General features: G+C 39.1%; 1 protein-coding gene across 1 annotated transcript in view; it reads right to left on the bottom strand.

The window, feature by feature from the left end:
- The window catches only part of PKHD1 (PKHD1 ciliary IPT domain containing fibrocystin/polyductin), a 276,749-nt gene that overhangs the window by 167,714 nt on the left and 83,200 nt on the right, over positions 1–25,835 (bottom strand). Inside the window, exon 34 of the mRNA XM_088149932.1 lies at positions 5,757–5,913. Within this exon, the coding sequence (XP_088006058.1) occupies positions 5,757–5,913 (157 nt within the window). The remainder of the gene's footprint in view (positions 1–5,756; positions 5,914–25,835) is intronic.

Below are 25,835 nucleotides of genomic sequence, written 5' to 3'. Positions count from 1 at the left end.
ACAGTAATCACTTTGATACAGTAACAAGGGAGACATTTTCCATCATGTTTTTTTCTTTCAATGAAGGAGATTAAAAGAAATATTCTAGAACTTCCCAGAAGACATCAAATCTAGATGTCATCTCTAGTAACAGAGAACATTCACATTGGATTATAACAGTGGCTGATCATTTGATGTTAGGGGAGTAGACAAAGGTGAAATCTCTACTGCCCAGAATCCATAAAGCATAAATGAAGCCCTACCAGGAAATGCATTAGTATCCTAAGCAAGGCAGGGATAATGGTACAGAGCATTTAACCCTTCCTTCTTCCATCCCAAAGAATGCTCAAATTACCACACAATTGTGCTCATTTCACATGCTAGCAAGGTTATGCTCAAAACCCTACAAGCTAGGCTTCAGCAATACGTGAACCGAGAACTACCAGATGTACAAGCTGGGTTTCGAAGAGGCAGAGGAACTAGAGATCAAATTGCCAACATTTGCTGGATCATGGAGAAAGCACGAGAGTTCCAGAAAAACATCTACTTCTGCTTCATTGACCATGCAAAAGCCTTTGATTGTGTGGATCACAACAAACTGTGGCAAATTCTTAAAGAGATGGGGGTACCAGACCACCTTACCTGTCTCCTGAGAAATCTGTATGCGGGACAAGAAGCAACAGTTAGAACCAGTCATCGAACAACCGATTGGTTCAAAATAGGGAAAGGAATATAATAAGGCTGTATTCTGTCACCCTGCTTATTTAATCTACTGTATATGCAGAGTACATCATGAGAAATGCCGGGCTGGAAGAATCACAAGCCGGAATTAAGATTGCAGGAAGAAATATCAACAACCTCAGATATGCAGATGATGCCACCCTAATGGCAGAAAGTGAAGAAGAACTAAAGAGCCTCTTGATGAGGGTGAAAGAGGAGAGTGCGAAAGCTGGCTTGAAACTCAACATTAAAAAAACTAAGATCATGGCATCTGGACCCATCAATTCCTGGCAAATAGAAGGGGTAGAAATGGAAGCAGTAACAGACTTCATTTATTTGCGCTCCAAGATCACCACAGACAGAGACTGCAGCCATGAAATTAAAGACACTTGCTCCTTGGGAGGAAAGCTATGGCAAACCTAGACTGCACATTAAAAAGCAGAGACATCACCTTGCCAACAAAAATCCACATAATCAAAGCTATGGTTTTTCCAGTAGCAATATATGGCTATGAGAGCTGAACCTTAAGGAAGGCTGAGCATCGAAGAATTGATGCCTTTGAACTGTGGTGCTAGAGAAGACGCTTAGGAGTCCCTTGGACTGCTAGAAGGTCAAACCAGTCAATCCTAAAGGAAATCAACCCTGACTGCTCATTGGAAGGATCGATAATGAAGCTCAAACTCAGATACTTTGGTCTCCTAATGCGAAGAGAGGACTCTTTGGCAAAGACCCAGATGCTGGGAAAGATGGAAGGCAAAAGGAGAAGGGGATGGCAGAGGATGAGATGGTTAGATAGCATCACCGAAGCAATGAACGTGAAATTGAGCAAATTCTGGGAGGCAGTGAAGGACAGGAAGGCCTGGCAGGATGTGGTTTGGGGGGTCACGAAGAGTCGGACACGACTTAACGACTGAACAACAACAACATCTTCCATTTAACCTTTGTTTCTCATTCGTGTTATCTCTGGCATCACTGACATGGTACATATTTATGCTGCTTACTAGCAGCCACAAAAAGTATCAGCAGGCAGCTGCAATGCCCTTTCAGTTCTACTGAAAATTTAGCCCGCCTTTCTTTCTTTTCTTTCTTTCTTTCTTTCTTTCTTTCTTTCTTTCTTTCTTTCTTTCTTTCTTTCTTTCTTTCTTTCTTAAGCAAAAAAAAACAACTTTTGGAAATTTGTTTTTAAAAATCCACTGTATAATACAAGATGAAGAGATGAGATGGGGCGGTCTCTAGGGGAACAGAGTCAAAGAAAAGGTTCTTCTGTATAGAATACTAATAGAAGATCTATGGATCATAAGAGCGAGAACTTCCATCAAGCATCCCTGAAAATGGTATCTGAATCTAAACTGTTTGGAATAATTGAAAAGAAAGAGGAATTGAAAGAGAGGCCAAACTATTTTATTTAGACATGTGAATTTCCTGTGAAATATTCAGCATGTCATTTCTGTAAATCCTCATTCAGATGATCCAGTGATGGGAATTTCAGAGAAAGTAAAAACAACATGACGAAAATTTGTCTGCCAACCTGACTATGAAAGCATCGCACATTTCTCATTAGTAACACCAGTCTGCCTAACTTCATACACTTGTCAAAGGCGGTCCCTAGAAAGTCCTGCATTACAATGAGTCAAAGTGTTTTTTTAAATCAATGACACATTCATAATGCAATAACAGTATCAGTTCCAGTTCCCAATTCATCAAGGCATTTAAATGGGTGCTGCATTTTTAATATGCAAGTGCTCTCATTAGGATTAATGAAACTCAATGTGTGCTTAAAGTCAAGCAGCGTATGAAAGCACTTTTCTGGATCAAAGCCTTCTTCCCACCCAGAGTTCCATACGGGCAGCTGCTTGATCATTCTCGGTCAGAAATAAACTCCCCAAACTGATGCCGATGCTGCTTGGCCATCTGCACATATGCCCATCTGTTCTGATGGCATGTGCTCTCTTACAAGCTGCTTGGACTCTTCCCTGAGAGGACCAGTGCCAAGCAATGGTGATTTAATCAGCAGCTTGAATACAGCATCTTGTTTGGAGTAAAACTGCTCCACGTGAACCAAACCGAAGCAGCACTGTATTTGCTGCCCTTCATCAGTTGTGGTTATGCTTGCCAAAGCAAGCAAATGCCAGAGTAGAAGAAAGGTTATGACCATTGCATACAGGCATTTATGGATGGCGGGATCAGCAGCAATGGTAACAGCTGCTGTGGAAACCTATTTTTACCCATGTGGACTTTTTTTATAGACTTCAGAGAGAGAGAAAACAGAATCAGACCAACTGCCATGGCGGTTGATCACTTCCTTGATTAATAGAGCTCCTAGATCTAGTCACATGTTCGAGTGGAAGCGTGGGGACTTAAAGTGACAAAAGGATAGTGGAGCAAATGGAAGTCACATTCACAAGAGATAGGTCCACTTTGTGACCTTCCCACATCCTGTGTTTAGAAGCATCCCATGACCTTTTAAGACAGTGCTGAAATAAGGTTAAGACGAGGGGTGCTAATATCTCACCAAAATCCCATCCTGAAAGCGTTTAGCTCTTCAGATCAAAGTATACACAAGCCTCTTTATACTTGACAGGACTTTTTGGTGTGGTGTCCTGAAAAATATAATATAGTTGTATATAATAATATGGATGTGTATAGTTGGCAACTAAAGAAGGGGGGAGGGAAGAGCTCTGTCTCGAGCAGCAGTTTAATTCCCAAACAGCAGATGAAGACAAAAGAGCACATTTCAAAGATGATTTTCCAGTTTCATTTATTAAAATATCCCTATCTAAAATTATAGAAGTGGTAGCAACCTACATACAGAACCCCCTGATTTGTGATTCCGACCTGTCATGGAATCTCCACGATAGGTTTAGGCATCAGAGGTGATAAGACAGCCGTTTCTTCTTCATGTATTTCTCTGTTGCATTATCCACCGTTTTGATCTACTGCAGTGTTATTCTCTGCCACTTTTTCAAAGGGTAGGCGAAAGGGTTTTGTTATCCTTTTAAGCTCAAGTGAAACCCTTCTGCAGCAATGAACAGCATTGCTTTTCCATAAAAGTAAATGAGCTAGCAAGATGCTGCGCAGCCTTTCTGCTGGGCTAGAGTCAGCCTGCCTGTAGCACAGCTTCCATTCTAGTGGATTCACACCCCACTTTTGTTTTTAAAAGTTAAATCTCTCAGTATGGGGCAAGGGTGGATGTTGTGACTTTAGCAATGCCCCATTTGGTGCACAGCCTGCTACTTGACACACTGCCACTGGCGAGGCTCATGTTGAACTGCATTGTGATAATGTTTTATAGGACAATTTGTGAGCTAACTCAGATTGTGGCTCATTTGAATATCTCTGGCCCAAATGCTAGCACATCTTCCTTTGTCTTCTCTCTCCCTCCCTGCATCCCCACCCCTACCACCACCCTCGGCAACCTCTGTTGTTTGTTTAGATAATAACTATTACCGAGTGGGAGGTACCACAGCCATCCTTTAAGGAGTAGAAGCAGGTTGGTTGAAAAGTCCAGCATCCTAATTTAAAACAGTCTTGAGTTCCTTTGCTTTGAAAGAAAGGTTCATAGTCAGTTTGCTAAGGCATTTGCTTCAGAAGACAACATAGGGCTCTCCACTATGGAATTAAAAACAGCATATGAAGAGGATTCTTTGACATATTTAGCATGAGACTAAGATTGTTTCAGGAATGGTACCATTCTGTATTCCTAAGGCCATTTTCCACCTGACTGTGTTCAAAAGGCTATTTTTAATGAGTTGATAAGGAAGCTTTCCTGAGTTCATATGGCTGTATCATTCAAATAATACCACCTGAAAAAATGTGTTTTACATATCTTTCATAAAGCCAGTAAAAAGGAAAATTTCTTTCAGTGAGCCATTAAGTATTCTTAAAGTTAACAGTGCAAAGCTCCTGCACTTTGAGATTTCCTCCATTATACAAAATTCTTATCAAGGCATACTTGGAAATTCTTAAAGGAAGGAAGAACATGCCCCACTGCATTCAGTATGTTGATGTATTTTAATGTTTCACTGATATAGCAATTATTACCCAGCTAATGTTACTATAAAATGGTATATCTATGCCTAGAGAAGATATGCACAGGACACATGATAGTCCTCCTGAAATGCAGGGAGAGTTTTCAGATACTGAAATAAAGAAGGGGGGAGGTATTTGCTGCTGTTTAATGAGTTTGTTTAATAAAACAACAGAATGGGATTGAACTTTAGCAGGTTATTTGAAAAAACAAAGCAGTCAGACAATAGAGGGCCAACTGTATGGAATGATCTAACACTGGATTTCCTACACAGACCAGGGAATTGCACTTAATAATCCACAAGATCCCCTCCAACTTTATGGATTCTATTCAACACACTGGCTTAAACTGGAAAATAAGTTTCTTAAGTTCACAAGTTTACAAACAGAAAGCTTTGCCTTCCCTCCTCCCATCACCTTCTATCTTTCCTCCTACACCAGGAGGGGACTCCAAGTCTCTAGTGTGGCTTTTGGAGATCTGTAGAAGGGGAAATATCAGAATTTTTCTTTCACTTAACTTCCTTTGAATTTATCTTAGGATCCAAAACCCTGGTAATTTGATATGATAAAAGTAAGAGCAGCCACCACAGTACATCAGCAACATTAATTGTCAGTAACAAGTTCCATGTTGTTCTAGCACAAAGTGAGTAATGTTATTATTACTACAGCACTAATATTACTTATTTATATGTAAGTGTATAAAAATGTTAGCAAGAAAGTATCTTAAGTAGCATTGAATAATTGCACGGAGACAGGATACTTTCTGATAATCTTGTTAAATCATGTTTACTTTGATGTGGTTGGGTGTGGATGTACACACACACATACACACGTGGACGCGGGCACACACACACACACACACACACACACAGAGGAATGACAAATAAATGTGATTTAACCAAGGTAAGCAGGAAAGCATTTTCCCAATGCTTCCTACATTTAGTACTTGCTAGTATTCTCATTCAGGGTTCTCTAACAATGAAATTCCTTCACCTGAAAAAAAGGGTTGGTCAGAAAAAAGAGAGTCAGACCTTTGACATGAAGCATATTAAGAATGCTTGTGTTAGTATCCAATAGTAAAATATGTCCTCTTTCTACTGTGACATTATCGCCATCTTGTGGTGGGTGTCCATTAAGCCAGGTCATGTTCTTTGACCATCGTCCACAAAATTGAATCTGGAAGGTGTTCTAAAAAATGAAACAAAAATCAAATCCATTAGCAACACACATTTTGTGGTGAAGAAAATAACACAGTCGGATAGATCATACAATCCTTATTTTACATGTCTATTTGGACTTGAGTACCTCATTTTATTTTATGTTTTTCTAATTTGTGAGTCATCCTGTGGCAAAAGCTGACATTATATAAATCAAATTCAGTAACCTCCAGTTAAATAAAGAAATCAGGGGCAACTTCAAAGACAATTTATAGGAATGAAGTCTAAAATACAAACAAGGAGTTAAAGGACTAAAGCATCCATGGAGATGAAACTATTCCCAACAAACAATTTTAAAATGCTACTGGACAACAACGTGTGCAATAATTTACAGGGCATGAGAAAAAATTTTTTTTAAAAAAATCTTTGCCTGATGTTACAAAATCAACCAGTTAGGAAGTAGGAAGACTTCTCTGAGGAAGGCATTCCAGAGTTACATAACTACTTCTAAAAGAAACTGCTATCAAATAGCCACCCATTCAGTCATGGCACTTGGAACAGAGTCTTGGATGAAGATCTCCAAGCACAGCAGAAATTATGAGGAGAGGCAATCTTTCATATTTGGCCATCATTTCCACTATGGATTTAGTATCTGCAGATTTCCATTATATGTATTGCCCTTCTTAACATCATGCAGTTTAAAATCCTACATAAAATAGGAAAAGCCAGAAAAGTGAACACACTACTGCAGAAAAATCAAGCTTCACACAAGTGACATCACAAATGCCAACACAATTTTATTTGGCAGGGAAGATATTAAATGAAAATAAAACTAAGTAGAGGAAACAAAGAAGCACATGTGCATATAGCAGGCTTGCAGAATACAGTGGATAAACAAGGAAGATATCTAAAACTTGATCCATCTATTATATATTCCATACATAGTCATAGAGAAACTGTGCAATGCTTTAGATTCAAGGCCACACAATCCCACGGAAAGATGTGGTTGCTTGGAACTGCAGACAAGTGCTGGGTTTGTGCCTCCACGTACTCTGAAGCATCTTTTAGGATGCAGCCCAAAAAACATTACTACCTTTAGTGCTAATGCAGAGAAAAAGAAGAGAATCCTGGCCATGGCTGATATGATGGAATGCCTAACAGACTTTGGAACCCAAAAGGGCAGCAAGATATTAAGAGGGGAAACAAACCATTACAAAAGATTTGGTAGGAGGGGGAGACCGTGAGACAGAGACTCACAGTAACTCTGCCTTAATTACACCAGGTACAAGCTGTGTGGGAGAATTACTTTGCTAGGCTTTCAGGATTCTGTTATATTACCCCACCAGCAGTACAGCTTTTTCCAGAAATCCAGCTGGTTCTTGCTTCCTGAGCTTGCCAGTCTGGCAGAGTTTGACCACTGACTTGCACTGAAGAGAAGGACATGGTTCCATCCCTCTTAAGCACCAAGGGATCTTGGGAGACTCCCAAATATCTCTTTGTTGCTGACTCATATGTTCAGTTAGATGGATTATCCCTTCTCAAACCTTGCCCCAGATGTGATTTCATGAAATTAAAAAAAAAACTTCAAGAAGACTTTTTCACTGAAACAAAGTGACTGCTGTACAATGGACACAAACATTATATAATGTTTACACGATAAGCATTCTTTACAAAGTTATATGGCATTATCGCAAGAATGTTACATTGGATGTTACTTTGAGTAGGACTATATTACTGAGCAAGTTAAAAGGACACAGTTTAACACCTGTGAATTTCATTTTACAGTGTTGATCTAAGTCTATTATTTTTTCCTGAAAATTTTTATAACTACATTTTTCAGCAATTTGCTTATGTCCTATAATTGATATATTATGATAATGGTTTTGACAATGATGCCAGTATTTTTTAAAAAGTTTTAAATAATAGTTATATTGCATTACAAGATGTGTGACATTCTTTTATAAGCCACAAGAAATACATTGCTGAGTTAACCAAAATCTCAGCAGTTTTTAACTCTATTTCCTTCTAATAATGAATCATTTTTTGTTCTCATACAAGCTGGTTTCACAATCACTCAAGTTCTCTCCTAGAATTCAGCAACCACTTGTCTACTGCTTTAATCCACCTAGCAATGTTCAGGCTTTTTGCAGGCTCTGTGTATGGGTGTTGGACTCTTCTTGACATGTGTTCAGAAATAACCTGAGCCACAGATTCAAGTGCAGAGTGAGTTGAAAGCTAGCTAACCCCTTTGCCCAGTCACCTGCCCAGACTCCCTTAACCTCACACCACCACACGCTGAGAAGAGCAAGATGTTTTCCCATTGGCTTGTGCACTGATCCACAAATCCATAATTTCTTGAAGGGTTCTGTGCCATTAGTAAATGCACCTGCCAGAACTCTTCTGATGGGCAGTATAGTATTTCAGTTCATTAAATCCCTCTTCTTGAACATCTTACTCATTGTAGTCCTTGGTGTCTATGTGCTTTAATATAGAAAGTAAAGAGGATAACCTTAACAGAGAAAGGGGAGATCTGTTACATCAAGGAAGGAAACTTTGAAACAAGCAATGAAAATGTTTCAGACACCTCCCTAATTCACATTAGTATAAAAGGGGGAGAAGGTAAACTATAATCAGATTTGCAAGAATCTGTTAGTACAGCCAATCTTAATAAAGGTAGTTTTAGCCTTGATATGGAATTGATTTATTGGACTGATCATTTGTTCTGGAGTGTAGTTTTCTCATTTGGGTTAAATGAACCTTTGTCCTCAAATAGGACAATCCCAAAGTCCCTCACAAGTTGTCATGCATGTGCTGCAGATAAATACTCTGTTTTGGTGGGTGATAGGGAAACAGCTGATTGTTTCTAGCTTGCCCAAACTGATCACTCCACCTCTGTACAGGAATAGTTGTCCACTTGTATATTTATAATCTGTTCTGACTTTTGCCCAGACTGCATCCATATAGCCTACCAGTTGATGGTTGCTGCTGGCTGGCAGTCTGAGATCTACAGTATGTGTTCAGTTTCCTTTAGGTATCTGCCATCCTTTTGACTCCAATACAGTCCCTTTTGGGTGGTGCACTCACTTTTCTACACAGGATTCTGACTCTTGCAGCAATGTCTGACTTTGGCTAAGTATCAGAAGTTTCTAAATGCAGTCTTATATTTGTTAGTTTCAGGCAGGGACTCATTGTGTGCAGTTTGTTTTTAGGAAGTCCATTTCCATGGCTTTATCTGCTTCAATTAGTCCTAGAAATTCAAGAAGATCTTTTATCTTCTGTCTTTGAGGAGGTACATTTCGTGGAGTCCTTGGGGTTCTCTGAGCTTGGTTGTTTTCTTGCAAACATTTCATTACCCGTCTAGGTAACATCTTCAGTGCTAGAATGGGATGGGGTTTGCTCTCTGTTTATATACTGTGGCATGCCCTGCCAGTGTTGGTGGGGTGTGGGTTTTGTTTTGTTTTATTTTTTCCTCTGGTAGTTCCTTGATTAGGGTATTGTTTACTGCTTGATTGTATGTCTGGTGGTAATCTTGTTGTTAATCTCTGCTTATCTGGCTGATGACTGCTGGTGAGGAGATGTTCTGGTCTTTTGTTTTCCTTTTTATTGTCTCTTTTGAATAGTGTGTAGATATTGTTTATCTCTATGTGCCTGTTGATGGCTGCCTTGTCTGAGTACCAAGCTTCCAGGAATTCCCTTGCATTTTTGGATTTAGCTTGGTCTAAGATGCTGACAGTTTCCCAACTTAACTATGGTTAAGTCTGTCCATGTGTTGTGACACAACACAACAAAACACAACACATGGATAGACTTAACCATAGTTAAGCTCCTATCCTACTAGCCTTCCAGAAAGAATTAAAGACCTGGCTCTGCCAGTTTGCGTGGGGTGATAACCTTATGCAATTCTGGGGGTGGCTAGCACCTTGATGATGCTCCCTGAGTGACTGCCAATTATCTCTGGATCTATTTATTTTCCATTTATTGTAATTTTGTAATTTTAACTGATTTTAACTGTTTTGTAAACCGCCCAGAGTCGTTCAATGAGATGGGCAGTGACAAATTTAATAAATAAATACAAACAAACAAACAAACAAATAAGCAATGGTGCCTACTTCAATGGGTCATGTGTATCCCTTGCTGTATTGCAAGTATCCAACTATCACTTCTTCCTCACATCTCCAGTGTAGCTTGGTTCTCTTTTTTTGGCCCAGATGCATAACTTTAAAACCAAATACTTTTATGTGTTCCTAGACTGTATTTCCTTCTGTGCCATAACTCTTTGGTGTTGCATCTATGGCTTTCATAGGGATAATGTTCTACAAGTGAGTGGTTATATTGTTTCTACCAGTCCTGCATTTTGTAACAGGTATCTCATAATTTCCATCAGGGAACATTTTTTCCTTTGTACCATATCATACTTTTCTGGGATATAGGCCATTGTGGCTTGATGCACAACTCCCTGCTTTCAGATTCCTTTGCATGTTATCTGCTGTATGTTCACTCCCATTGTCTATGCACAATACTTGAGGCTTTCTCCCAAATGTATTGCTCACTAAAGCCATGTATACTTTATATTTTTCCAGTACTTAACTCTTCTCACCAAGCAAATAGCAAAATGCGTATCTTATGTAACCATCTATGAATGTGAATATATACTTGTTTTAACTTGGGGTGGTAATTTACACTGGACCCCAAATGTCATTATGAACTAGTTCTAATGACTTGCCCCTTTTTCTGTTCTTTCCACATGCATTGACTTAGTGCCAATGACATACCTGGAGTGATTCATACATGGCTGTAGCTTTAGTCCTCTGGCTAAGCCCTCCAATTTACAAGCAGCATCTGGGTTTCTGTGTGCCATTCTCTAGTGCCATTTGGCTACACAGTTTTTGTGGTTACAATTCTTTGCTGTCCTTGCTTTATCTTCTCTACATTCTAATTCAAATAGTCTATTTTTCTGGAGGGCACCTTTCACAAGCAATTTACCATCCTCAGTAACATAAAAATGATTGCCTTTAAATCTTACATCACATCCTTTCTCTGTGATATATTTTAATGAGAGCAGACTTGACTTCAGATCTGCAACATATATCTCTCCTTTGTTAATACTCAATGGAATCTTATAAAGCCTTTTTTGGCTAAAGTGATATTTTGCCCATTTGCCAAATAAATTGAAGCTTTATATACATTCATTTCAATGAATCTTTCTCTTTAATTAAATTAGAAATTGCAACAGAATTGGCTTCCAGGTGGAGAAAATGGCAACCTAACACATCTCCAAGGAGTAGGGATGACACTGAGGTGAAGACTGGTGGCCGGATGGTGAGCCCGGACCTGCAGAGCTTCTCTGGACAAAGGAGAAGCCAAGAGATTGCTCACCTGTGCTCTGGAAGGCAGCTCCTTGCAAGGAAACCCACAGGATCCAGAGAGAACCTATGGGCAACTTGCAAGTAGAGCACCAGGAGCCAAGGAAGAAATATCAAGCTCACAGCCTCATACAGAGCCTTCATTAAGGCACTGGGCTCACTCAGAACTTTACCTTCTAGTGCACTTTGGATTACAAATGCTCTAAAAGTTATAGAGATCTTCTGAGCAGCAGAACAACTAAACCACCTGGTGAGTTTTCCTTTGACCCAGGGCAAGATTAAAGTAAAAACTAAAGAAATAATTATAAGGACTTAAAAGGAACTAACAACAAAAAGCTTACCAAGAGTTTGAACTATGAAAGTTTAAAACAGATTAAGGGAACAGTTGAATCAGGGATATTGTTTATTATAAAATACTATTGAATTAATTAAATAATACATACCTCTGTGGGAATGAGGACTGTTTATATTTCTTAAGAGAGATGAATAGCTGATTTTGTTAAACAAAGAGATAACAGAAAGTTGTGAAAGATCATAACTTTGTGTCTATAGAACTATGGAGTGCCGAATGGGACCAAAGAAGTTAGGATATAAAGAAGAGAGAGAGAGAGGAAAAAAAGGCCTTACTTTAGTTTTTACTTCCCCTTTCTGGTTTATAAATTAAATAAGAGAATGGCTACTACCAGGAAAGCAGCGAAAATCACAGAAGGGAGGAGAGGGTTGTTAACAGAGCAAATAACAGAAAAAGGGATTATGCCAGAGATTTTGAAAAATTGGGGAAGAATATTACAGCATCAGTGATGGCATCTGTCAAGAGAGATCTGGTTATATTTGAAGGGAGAATGGAGGAAAGATTTGCAAATATGGAAGAAAAAATTGAATAAAAAATTTAAAGAATCTGTAATACAAATAAGTGGAGAGGTTAAATAAATTAAGAAAAAATAGAAATTTTGGAAAATAAGACAGAAATAATAAATTGAGAGATAGAAAAGATTTAGGCAACATGGCACTACTGGAATTAAGAGAGGAAGAATTCTGCCCAAGATGTTGCAGTTGCAGAGGAACCTGCTGAAGATGTTACAGAGTGGGTTGTTGAATCCTTAACAATTTTTTAAGAATGAGATGAAGATGATTTGGATGTAGAATTGGACAAAGTATACAGAATTAATATAAAAGATATGCAAAGCTAAGAAATGTACTATGAGATGTAGTTGTGCACTCTGTCAGGAACAAGACAAGAGACCAGGTTCTACAACAACATTTTAATACTAAGCTAAGGATTAATAATTCAGAAGTAATTTTGCTTGAAGGAATACCTATCAGAATATTGCATAAGAGAAAAAAAATACACCTTCCTGACTAAAAAACTCAAACAGACAAGATACCATTTTGTTGGGATAAATTGGAAGGAGTGATTTTAACTTTTAAGCAGCAGAGATTTTGACTTAATTCAATCTAAAAGGTGAGAGCTTTCCTTAAAAGCTTTAAAGAGGAATTGGAAGAGATGCAAGTGGATCAAAAGAAAGGAGCTATGCAGCAAATACAGCAAGAGACTGAGGAAGAGATTCTCACATTGGGCACTACAGGTATAGACTTTTCTAAGTTTACAATATAAATACGGATTTTAAATGCCTAACATGGAATATAAATGGGGTCAATGCTCCTCAAAAAAGAAAAAAGATATTTCATTATTTCAAAAAGTTAAAACAAGATGTAATTTTTTTTACAGGAAACACACATAAGAAAAAAGGACCAAAAAATTAATTCTTAAAATTTGGGACAAGAATTTATTTTGCCAGGGAAAAGTAAGAAAAATTGAATTGTTTTGTATATAAACCCACAACTGTGACCAAAATTGATACTGACTGATGATTATGGCAGATATGTGGGGGCTGAAATTAATTTTAATGGAACCAAGATTCTGATTCTAGGAATATATGCCCCAAATGATAACAAAGCTATATTTTTCAAAGGACTTATGGGAAAACTAATAGACTTGCCATATGAAAATTGATGTTTGTTAGGAGACTGGAATGGAGTAGCTTGCCTACAAAAAGACAGAACATGGGTGAAATCAAAATATACATCACAAAGGGCACAAATTATAGTCAATGGTGATTTGGCTAAACCCTGTGAAATACAGGAAGGAACAAGACAAGGATGCCCACTTTCACTGCTGTTATTCATTCTGCCCCTTGAAGTTTTGAATAGGGACTTAAGACATGATGAGAGAATAGCTGGAGTGAAGATGAAAAAAAGAAGTATATAAATTAAGGGCATTTGCTGATGACTTGGTTTTAATTTTGGAAAATCCTATGGAAGGAATAGAAGTGTTAATGGAAAAATTAAAGGAATTTGGTGTGTTGGCTGGATTTAAAATTAATAATGAGAAAACAAAGATGTTAACAAAAAATATGAAGATGGAAGATAAAAAAAAATTAATTGTAAAAACTGGTTTTCAGATTGAGAAAAAAGTAAAATATCTAGGTATTACTATGGCTAAGATGAACTGTATATTATTTCAAAATAATTATGTTAAAGTATAAAGTATAGAATGAAATTAAGAAGAATATGTTAAAGTAGTCACTGTTGGGAAGAATTTCTGTGGCAAAAATGAATGTACGACATAGAATGATGTTTTTGTTTCAAACAATAGCAGTTTTGAGAAATGATATACCTTTTAAGCAACAGCAAAAAGATATGTTCAGGTTTTTATGGCAGGTGAAGAAACTAAGGATTAAAAATAAAATTCTCCAAGATGCAAAGGAAAGAGGACTAGGATCACCTGATCTCAAATTGTATTTTGCAGCCTGATGTTTGGTCTGGATAAAAGAGTGAGTGCCGTTGAGAAATAAAAGAATGTTGGAATTAGAAGTATGCAACTGGAGGTTTGGATGGCATGGTTTGGTATGATATGATAAAGTTAATGTAGATTTTAAAAATAATGTTGTTAAGACTGTCATACTAAGAATATGGTACAGATATAAACCCAGACTGTGCCCAAAAATACCATTATTGGTTTCAGCACAAGATGCATTTTATAGAAAAGAAACAACGGGCAAAGAGAAATGGTTAACATATCAAGATTTGTTAGTACAGAAATATGCAGAACTTAAGATGAAATCGAGAGAAAAAATGCAGAGGGATTTAGTTTTCAATGGTTTTTATATGCATAATTAAAAGAGAGATTTAATATAGATAAAAAGATAACTGGAATATAACAACATAAGACAGAATTTGAAATTGAATAATGCACAAATGATGAGCACATGATTGTTAATCTTTGATAAATCTAAACTTTTGTTGAGTTTGAAATGGAAGAAGAGCAAGTTGAAGAGTGCATGATAAAATGGGCTAAGAATTTTGGATATAATATACAGATGAACCAATGGGAGAGAATGTGGTTAGAAGGACTGACATTCATATTGTGTTATAATTTAAGAGAGAACTTCTATAAAATTATGTACGGCTGATATATGTCACCAGAGAAATTACCTAAGATGTACAAAGGTGTTTCTAATCAATTCTGGAAATGTGAAAAACATGAAGGGACATTTTATCATGCATGGTGGAGTTGCAAAAAGCAAAAAAAAAAAAAAAAGGATACAAATGCATTCATTTACAGGAAACACATTATAACAATTGGCAAAGCCTAGAACCTAGCTAACTACCAGGAGAAGAGTCAAAGGGTACATGCTATGTGTCTATGTGCCTGGGAAGAAAAGGAGAAGAAAGTGCAAAGAGTTGGCTACTGATAGACGAAGAGGAGATGCAGAATAACTCTACATCCCACTGCCCCCTTGTGGTCAGCAAGTCATGAGCTACTGAAGAGTCATTGCCACTGGATTTGCAACTATAACAAATTGAAGCCAGCGGGAATTCATTTCAATTGTCCCACATTAAAGCTATAAAGACAGCACCAATCACCAGCCTCACTGCTATGGTAGAGCAGGGCTCAGATATCAGGGCCACATCATACTTTTATCCTGACTCGAGGACTGCACACATTGATGTGGCCATGTAAAAGAACCCAAAGATCATCTGTTCCAACAAATTTCAAATCTGAAGTCAGACTGAAGCAGGCTAAGATAGTACTGTATGCTTGTTCCAAGTATTTCTGGAATTGCCCAGCTACCAGCTTCTCAAGAACCTTGACTCAAACCAAGTTTTGTCAGGTTTAGCCCAAAGAACTCTAAGAGACAGTGCAAAATCAGTCCAGCTATGTTTATTAGCTACAACCTCTAGCAAGAATCTTCCCAGACTGAAACCCCAGCTCCCAAGCCAGCCAGCCACAACACCATGAATTCCTCAGGGAGGTGCCAGCCTCATCCTCTTGTAGTTCCCACGCTCTGTCAGTGAGCTAAGAAAATGTTTCTCTCTCTGAGCCTGGCCTTCATAATTCCATTCCATCACATGTACCTCCACAAGGCAATGACCAGTTACCATTTTAAAACCACCATGGGGGAACCACCACCAGTAGTTCAAAACATTCTAAGTAGCTCCAGTAGAAAAGAATATCTGTAGCTCAGGGTTGAACTGTGGAGTTCTTGGCGCTCTCTGAGTTTGGTTGTTCGCTTGCAGACGTTTCATTACCCAACTAGGAAACATCACCCAGCAGTGGAGAGAGGGGGAGGAATGGTGCAAACACAATATATTCCCAGAATAAGCCAAACAGAAATTTGCAGAAGAGAAGTTGGACTGTGTGTTTGCCTGAGTGTGTTGGTGTCTAATAACTGCAGCTTAAATACATAAACTTTTCTTTTGTACAGTAATGAGGGAAAAAAAGGAGCTAAATAGGGAAAATCTGAATTAGGACAAGCCACAGCTGGAAAATACCCCATGGTTATTTTTAAAACTATGTCATTTATTGGTTTATTTATTATTTCAAGAGATTTGTCTATCACCTGAAACTAAAATGACCCTAGGCATCTTACAGACCTTATGTATAAAATGCAATACAAGTCAATATAGTAATGAATTAAAATAGTAATCCAGTTATATCTCAATCTGAATTAATGCTAAAAGTCATAAGCTAACATGTATAGATTATGGCAGTGCTGGTTGTAACTGATCCCTGAAGGCCTTATGAAAGAGCTGTGTTTTCACCTGCTTCTGGAAGGCCATGAGGATGGGGGTCATTGCCTCAGGGAGAAAGTTATTCCAAAAAAAGAAAGCATTTCCTACAGGGAATGCCTGCTGCTGGGCCCTCTCCTGCCTTACCTTTTAGCAGACACTCCTTAGTTGTTCAGACAGGATGAGCAGAAAGTATTAGGGGGAAAGGCAGTCCCTAAAATACTGAAGCCCCAAGCAATATAGGGCTTTATAAGTAGCTACTAGTACCTTGAATTGTACTTGGAAACCTATTGGCAACCAGTTTAGCTTCTGCAGCACAGGTTGTAATCCAGCAATATCATGACTGACCACTGAGCATACATGTTGCTGCATTCTAGACCAGCTGAAGTTTCCAGGTGGTTTTCAAGAGGAGTCCCATATAAAGTGAATTACAGTAATCTAATCTAGAGATGCCCTTTTACAGATCACTGCCTTGTCATGGCAAAGGGGCTTGCGTAACTCAGTGAAGACATGAGCTATGCCATGCCCGGCCACCCAAGACGGACAGGTCATGGCGGAGAGTTCTGACAAAACGTGGTCCACTGGAGAAGGAAATGGCAACCCACTCCAGTATCCTTGCCAAGAAAACCCCATGGACAATGTTAAAAGGCTAAAAGATATGACGCCGGAAGATGAGCCCCTCAGGTCGGAAGGTGTCCAATCTGCTACTGGGGAAGAGCGGAGGGCAATCCCAAGTAGCTCCAGAAAGAGTGAAGCAGCTGGGCCAAAGCCAAAAGGATGCTCAGTCGTGGATGTATTTGGAAGCAGAAAGAAGGTCCGATGCTGTAAAGAACAATATTACATAGGAACCTGGAATGTAAGATCTATGAATCAAGGCAAGCTGGATGTGGTCAAACATGAGATGACAATATTGAACATTGACATCTTGGGAATTAAAATGGATGGGAATGGGTGAATTTAATTCAGGTGACCATTATATCTACTACTGTGGGCAAGAAACCCTTAGAAGAAATGGAGTAGCCCTCATAGTCAATAAGAGAGTGGGAAAGGCAGTAATGGGGTACAACCTCACAAACAACAGAATGATCTCAGTGTGAATCCAAGGCAAACCATTCAACATCACAGTAATCCAAGTCTACGCCCCAATCACTGATACCAAAGAAGCTGATGTTGACTGGTTCTATGAAGACCTACAACACCTAGAACTCGCACCAAAAAAAGATGTCCTTTTCATCATAGGGGATTGGAATGCTAAAATAGGAAGTCAAGAAATAATCGGAATAACAGGCAAGTTTAGCCTTGGAGTACAAAATGAAGCAGGGCAAAGGCTAATAGAGTTTTGTCAAGAGAACAAGCTGGCCATAGCAAACACTCTTTTCCAACAACACAAGAGACGACTCTACACATGGACATCACCAGATGGTCAATACCGAAACCAGATTGATTATGTACTTTGCAGAGAAGCTCTATACAGACAGCAAAAACAAGACCAGGAGCTGACTGTGGCTCAGATCATGAGCTTCTTATTTAAAAATTTAGGCTTAAACTGAAGAACGTAGGGAAAACCACTAGACTGTTCAGGTATGACTTAAATCTTATTCCTTGTGAGTATACAGCGAAGGTGATGAATAGATTTAGGGGATGAGATTAGGTAGACAGAGTGCCTGAAGAATTATGGACAGAGGTTCGTAACATTGTACAGGAGGCAGCAACTAAAACCATCCCAAAGAAAAAGAAATGCAAGAAAGCAAAGTGGCTGTCTAATGGGGCTTTACAAATAGCTTTGGAAAGAAGGAACGCGAAAAGCAAGGGTGAAAGGGAAAGATATAACCAACTGAATGCAGATTTCTAGAGAATAGCAAGGAGAGATAAGAAGGCCTTCTTAAATGAATAATGCAAAGAAATCAAGGAAAACAATAGAATGGGGAAGACTAGAGATCTCCAAGAAAATTGGAGATATCAAGGGAACATTTTGTGCGAGGATGGGCATGATAAAGGACAAAAATGGCAGGGACCTAACGGAAGCAGAAGAGATTAAGAAGAGGTGGCAAGAATACACAGAAGAACTGTACAAGAAAGATCTTAATGTCCCTGATGTCCATGCTGGTGTGGTCACTGACACAGAAGAACTATACAAGAGAGATCCTAATCTTAATGTCCCTGATGTCCATGCTGGTGTGGTCGCTGACCTTCAGCTGGACATCCTAGAGAACAAAGTCAAGTAGGCCTTAGGAAGCAATATTAACAACAAAGCTAGCAGAGCTGACAGTATTCCAGCTGAGCTATTTAAAATACTAAAAGATAATGCTGTTAAAGTGCTGCACTCAATATACCAACAAGTTTGGAAAACTCAACAGTGGCCATGGGATTAGAAAAGGTCAGCTTACGTTCCAATTCCAAAGAAGGGCAATGCCAAAGAATGCTCAAACTATCGCACAATTGTACTCATTTCACATGCTAGCAAGGTTATGCTCAAAACCCTACAAGCTAGGCTTCAGCAGTATGTGAACCGAGAACTACCAGATGTACAAGCTGGGTTTCGAAGAGGCAGAGGAACTAGAGATCAAATTGCCAACATTTGCTGGATCATGGAGAAAGCATGAGAGTTCCAGAAAAACATCTACTTCTGCTTCATTGACTATGCAAAAGCCTTTGATTGTGTGGATCACAACAAACTGTGGCAAATTCTTAAAGAGATGGGGGTACCAGACCACCTTATCTGTCTCCTGAGAAATCTGTATGCGGGCCAAGAAGCAACAGTTAGAACCAGTCATCGAACAACCGATTGGTTCAAAATAGGGAAAGGAGTACGACAAGACTGTATACTGTCACCCTATTTATTTAACCTATATGCAGAGTACATCATGAGAAATGCCAAGATGGAAGAATCACAAGCTGGAATTAAGATTGCAGGGAGAATCATCAATAACCTCAGATATGCAGACGATACCACCCTAATGGCAGAAAGTGAAGAAGAACTAAAGAGCCTCTTGATGAGGGTGAAAGAGGAGAGTGTGAAAGCTGGCTTGAAACTCAACATTAAAAAAACTAAGATCATGGCATCTGGACCCATCAATTCCTGGCAAATAGATGGGGTAGAAATGGAAGCAGTAAGATCACCGCGGATGGAGGCTGCAGCCATGAAATTAAAGACACTTGCTCCTTGGGAGGAAAGCCATGGCAAACCTAGACAGCATATCAAAAAGCAGAGACATCACCTTGCCAACAAAGATCCACATAATCAAAGCTATGGTTTTTCCAGCTTTTCCCGATTGAAGGCAAAAGGAGAAGGGGACAGCAGAGAATCAGATGGTTAGATAGCATCACCAAAGCAGTGAACATGAAACTGAGCAAACTCTGGGAGGCAGTGAAAGACAGGAAGGCCTGGCAGGATATGGTTCATGGGGTCATGAAGAGTCGGACATGACTTAACAACCGAACAACAACCTAGAGATGACAAGAGCCATTGTTGTCAGTGTTCATATTAAGTGCATCCTGTTCCAGTGTTCCAGCCTCAACTGCAACACTGGGTGAAGCTGTGCAAAACCTTCCTGGCCACAGTTCACCACTTGCTGTTTGAGTAGCAGCTGTGAGTCCAAGAGGTTCCCCAAATTGTGAATCTGCTCTTTTTACAGAAGCATGACCCCATAGAGAATCAAAGAGAGTGCAATTCTGGAATCAGCCAGTCCTTGAATCAAAATTCACTCTGTCTTGCTTGGTTTTTTTTCCATCCAGACCTGACAGCTGCTACATACCTGAACATGACTTCCACTGCATCTCCCAATGGGTTCAGAACATACGACCTCTCCCTGCGGCTTCATGTAGATGTTAAATTAGACAGGGGAAAGGGTTGAACCTTGATGCATTCCATAATGAGTGCCTCCCCACCCACCCCACCCCATCAGTCAGGTAGGAGCAAAATCACTGTAATACCATATCCCCAACTCTCAACCCTTGCAGGTGGTCCAGAAAGAAGCCAAGAGATCTAGAAGGACAAGGATGGTTATGCTACTGTCCTTCAAGTTCCACCACAAGTCATCCATGAGTATGACAAATGAGGTTTCCATCTCATGCCCAAGTCTGAATGCAGACTGTCAAAGGTCCAGATAATCTCAACCTGCAGCCCCACCATTTTCTCAATAACCATCCCCAAAAAGATAAGGTTAGAAATAGGACAGTAGTTGTCCAGTTTTGTTGGTTTCAGACCTGGCCTCTTGAGGAGAGGGTGAATCAATGCCTTTTTGAGGCAAACAGTCCCTCCCAAGCAGCAATTAATCTTCAAAGGCAACCATAACTTTCCAGAAGCACCTTTTGCCTTTTCCTTTATTTCTTTCATTCTTATCAACAGCTGTAATACAACCCCTTCAGTTCACTGGTAATTATTTATCTTCTAACATGTAATGGTAGATCAGTTTCTCACATAAAGCCCATGGTGACAAGGCATGATTTGCTTAGATCCCATTTTTTTCTATTGTGAAAAATTCCTATCTTTTTAGACCAATGGGTATATTTAGAAATTTGAGCAAATAGCTGCCCTAAGTGCTTGACTATTCATAAAATTGCTGTCATTAGAAAGGTAACTTGGACTTGAATCTCTTTTTTTTCCTTAGATTTATTAGCCATATAACTTTTCTCTTCCAAGATGTTCATCTACCCCAGAATAAATACATACACATTAATCTTCTCTATTGTTCCTTAGATTGAAGGTAAAAAGTGCACTGCATTATCTAGGAGTGCTTAAAAGCTATCCAAGCATATATACAAGAGGCAATCTAATTCACATACAGTCAACTGAAATCAATATAATCTAGAAATTTTGTAGAATATAGCTAGAGTCAATCAAATAATATAGAAACTGCTTCAGCTCAAATCCATAACCCAGTAGCTGGACTGTATTTATATTTCAGACTAGCCACCGGACAAAGAGTCAGGTGGGGTGGGGGGTGGGGGGCAAAAACAACTCTCTTAATTTTATTTATGTATTTGCTGTACCCAGGAAGACATTCCTATTATTAGCTGTGGTCCATAGAAAGAGGGTCAGAGTGGTCAAGGCAATAAGAAATCTTTAAGTAATGTATTAACACTCCCCACCTGGTCCTACAAGAGCAAAGATGTGAGACTTTGGAACATTAAAATCAAATCACAGAGGCTGACATAACACAATAGAGCCTTGCCCCCACCTTCACGCACACACCCCACACACTGACAGATTGCCATTTAACTAGCAAGCATGGAGAAAGTGTTCCTGTTCACAGTCACCAATGAGGGACAAGGTTAACATTTTAAGTGATGGAATACAGTGTATATATTTCCCCATGCCACAGAGCTAGGACTCCAACACCACCTTTCAGAACACTTAATTTCAATGATGGAAGACATTGTGCGTACTTTTCAGGCTGTGAACTCTTGACAGCTTCTCAGATTAATACACCAGAGAGATTTGCTTTCTCTTAGCCTTCTCCTTACCCACCTGAAGGGAAGCAAAATCATACATTCAGAAATGATGGAAGGGAGGAAGTATATTTTTGTTGCCAAGTTGCCTTTCTTCAAGGAATGAATTAGCAGCCATCTGCTCTGCTTATCCATATAGCAGTAGCCACCATATTCTTGCAACAATAGAAATCATTATCTCCTTAAGGACACAACATTATTTACAGAAACAAATGCTGATTATTTTTAGCTCTTAGGGAAATGTTTTCTGAAAACCTAGTCCCTAATGAAGAAGCAATTAGGAGAGCGAACAGAGGCATAATTTTAAAAGACAATGTAATATTTACATCTACTTCGATATGTATCTGTACCTATGGGTATAGGGTATGCATTACAGGCAAAAAATATGCTTGCATCACTCAGTGCTCTGGTTTGAAAAGGATGCATAACAGAGGTAACAAGGCTGGGGGCTAATTGTTCCAAAATGCATCAGAGATGGCCAGGTATTCTGTTTTCATGACTGTCTCAGGCTTTGGTTTAATACTGGCAGAAACAATTTGTGCTATGTTTGGTTTTGCCCTGTCTTTCTGCTTTGTGCCATCCAAAACAGGCAACACCAAGAGGAAAGTAACATGAACCTCTAGTGGGCATAGGAAGTCTAACCAAAGCACAAGTTAAGCAGACCTGTTTAAAGCCCCTCTCATCCACCCCATCCCTATGCATATTGCAGAGATTCCTCAACACATATTTCCTCTCAATGCTAGCTAGCTTTATGTATCTGGAAAATTATAGAACATACTACTGATCCTATTGATTACTGAGCACAGCATAAATAGACGGAAGGAATGCAGCGTCTAATGGTATATACCAGGTCAGGAAAAGTGCTTTGGCCTGAGGGGCACTTTTTAAAAATATTTTGTTCTCTGAAGATTGTAGGGGACAGCTCCCAGTAATGGCATTGTTTGGGAGGAAGTGGTTTCAAACACTTCTAGAGGTGCAAATGAATATGCTTTAATCTTCCCTAAAAATCATGTGGCTGAAAATCGGACATTTTGTTTGGAAATTTCAATAGTACAATGATTTCAAGGTGCTCTGAGGTATCCACCTTTAGTTTGCAAACCCTGAACAAAGAGTCATGCATATAAGGGCCATGGAGTTTTTTAATGCTATCATTTTCTACTGTAGATACTTATTGTTTAAAATTATATTTATTCACATCTGTATGAAGATAGCATATCCCAGCATGATCACACAGAAAATAATTCTTGGAAAAATGATCAGTAGTGTTCCAATTTGAGCTCTATAGTGAAATGATCTGGTGGGAAAAAGAATATTAGCCTTGTCAGCAGAGAAGAATTTCATTGCTGATCACAAAGGCTTAGCTACTCTCAAGAACATTGCAAAATAATGATTTATGGTGTTCTCTGAATATCATTTTTATGATGACATGTGGATGGTAACGTATGGCACCTTGACTACAGTGTCAAATACCTTGCTGTCTCCTGGCATCCCCATCTGTACTCCCCATTTAGTGCCACTGTTGCTGGAGAACTTGCCAACTGAACACACCGTATCTAATAGCCCACACTTCTCCCTCCTGTTTGGGGAAGAGAGTAAGTAATGGTAGTGTTGCTGCTAATGGGTTAACCCAATCTTCCCCACCTGGAGACTTTGGTCTAAAAATCCCACCATCTGATGGCTACGCTGGCTAGAATACTGCAGATTATTCCAGGCCAAAATATCTAGAGAGATCCAGATTAGAGAAGACTTAACTAACAAATCATGGGGATCTGTACACTTCAATCGACTGGTATTTAAGTCCCAGTTCAGGCACTCTTATGTACGACAATAGTCCTCTGAAGTTAAGTGAACTTTTGTTTAGGACTCAGATATTAATGCCCCCAATACCTCCCCAGTACTGTGTTCCAGTTTAAAGATGTTCAGCATATATAGGATTGTACATTTAATAAGGGTAAGGAAGAAATTCTCTTCCAAGCTATGCTAGTGCAGCCTCCTGGGCTCTTCTAGAAGTTGGTCTGGTATGTTTGCTACTGGACTGATGAATGACACACTCTCCCACCAGCCATTATTGGATAAATCTATTTACACAGAAAATATTGACCTGGACCAGTGAAGTGGGACTGGAAACAGGAAACTAGCAGGCCCCAAAGGTAGAAACGCATTTCCAGCCAAGAGTGTTAGCAACTCAAGCTCATAAACAACAGCACTATCATTAATTACTCAGACAGGGGCAGCCACAAATACAGCCAGAAGATTCAAAAGCCAACTGGAAAGAGTTCCGGTTGCTGATGAGTTGAGGGGAGGGGTGGAAAGTGGGCAGTTTTAGGTCACCACCCATAACATAAGCCAGTTCATGGGCTGAAAAGGCTAATTTGCACATGGACAGAAGCAAAAGGAAAGCATAAATCCTGGATGGGAAAGGGGGGAGAATTGTCTCAGCATGGGAGTAATCACTGCAATTTCCAGACACAGAAGGTAAGGCACATCACCCTACTGGTAATTAATTAAGGGAATAGAATGAAATAGAATATTGGGTTGATCAAATGGTGCTTTCACATGAGGGCAATGGAGAAGACGAGGGTGATGCTGTGCGTGTATGCACCATACACAAAGGGGGGAGTTAACACTGTTTTCCCCTTGGTACAGACGACAAACTCCAACCATAGAGGCACAGTCTAAAATCACTTCTCCAATAAAATTCACAGTAAGCTACTGAATGGTGTTATTACTGAATCATTCTATTTGTTATATTTTTATTTACTTATATTTATAATCAAAGTTATTATTTAATTATTGAACTAGGGACCCATAAAAAGAGATTTGGCTGGTTAGTTCAAATCATTACTGTCTGTGGCATCTGTGGTTTTCTACCTCACTATTTTCTATTTCTGAAGAGTTCCCTTCTCCACTGTCCACCTTGTTCTTGCCAGCAACACAAAGTTTATCAGTTCAGATCTTAGGAGACTTTTCTCCCAAGTTTCCTTTTGACCATTCTTCTCTCCAAATCTAATAATATATAAATCTAATTATATAATAATAATATATAATTATATGAGCTTCCTGATTTTTTTCACACTGCCTACTATAAAGTAGACACTCCTTCACTCGCCCTTCTCCCAGGCTTCACAAATGGGCAATTTATGGAAATTATAGATATTATTATCAATATTACAGGCAACAGAATCCCAGCTCATTGTACAGGCAGCTTCTAAAATACTGTACATATGGAACTCTCAACATCATCTCTTGCAAATGCCCTTCAGTATGCTCTCACAATATGTACATTTCAAGGAGATAATATCGTAGTAGGTAAGCTTCATATTAGAGAAGCTTGTCCATAATTACCAATAATCTCACTGAGGAAATCCTGAAGTTTCTGCAATATTCTTAGAAAAATGTGAAGGCTACTGCTCTTTCCAAGATACTACAAATGAAGGTAGGATAAATGGTAGAGTTGTACACATTGCTTTGGACCTTGTACAAGTGAGAGCATATCATCTTTTTGCTATATATGTGTTTTTTGGGGGGGTTCCATGTGAATCTGAAAAGTGGTATCTCTCCTTTAAGAGTCACATTAAACACATGCTCTGCAATTAAATTATTCAATTCATTAAAACACTCCCTGTTTTCTCAGGGTCACACTAGCACTTTTTCCAAATCATGTTCAAGGTGTGCATAGTCCTAGCACATGGGTAAGATCAACTCAGAAATTATCAAGTTCTTCTGAAAAATACCAGAAAGTATTCATTTTCCTACTGCAATTAAAGGAATCAAAAGTATGCCCAGTCAGTCTCCTCAAGCATTTACCACTGGTAGCAACCCAGCCAAACGTATTCTAGGCTAACTGTTCAGGATGTATCCCCCTGTGAACAATTGCTGCTGCTGAACAATTAAAGAGCACAGGCCTGTTCACATTTACTCCAAAATATTACCAGTTCTGATCTATGGGATTTGCTCAGAAATTCAGCCTAGCAGTGACATTAGAATTTGAGATTTTTCATTTGATGAAGGTAATGGCAGACCCATACCCGTAGTCACATTTGTTTTACATGATGTTTCCCTGCTG

Source organism: Python bivittatus, unplaced genomic scaffold (assembly GCF_059951505.1).
Source record: "Python bivittatus isolate LINGU-HERP-01145 unplaced genomic scaffold, Pbiv_v1 ctg000020_np1212, whole genome shotgun sequence".
In the NCBI taxonomy this organism is placed as follows: domain Eukaryota; kingdom Metazoa; phylum Chordata; class Lepidosauria; order Squamata; family Pythonidae; genus Python; species Python bivittatus.
This window is presented reverse-complemented; position numbering and strand designations above follow the sequence as displayed.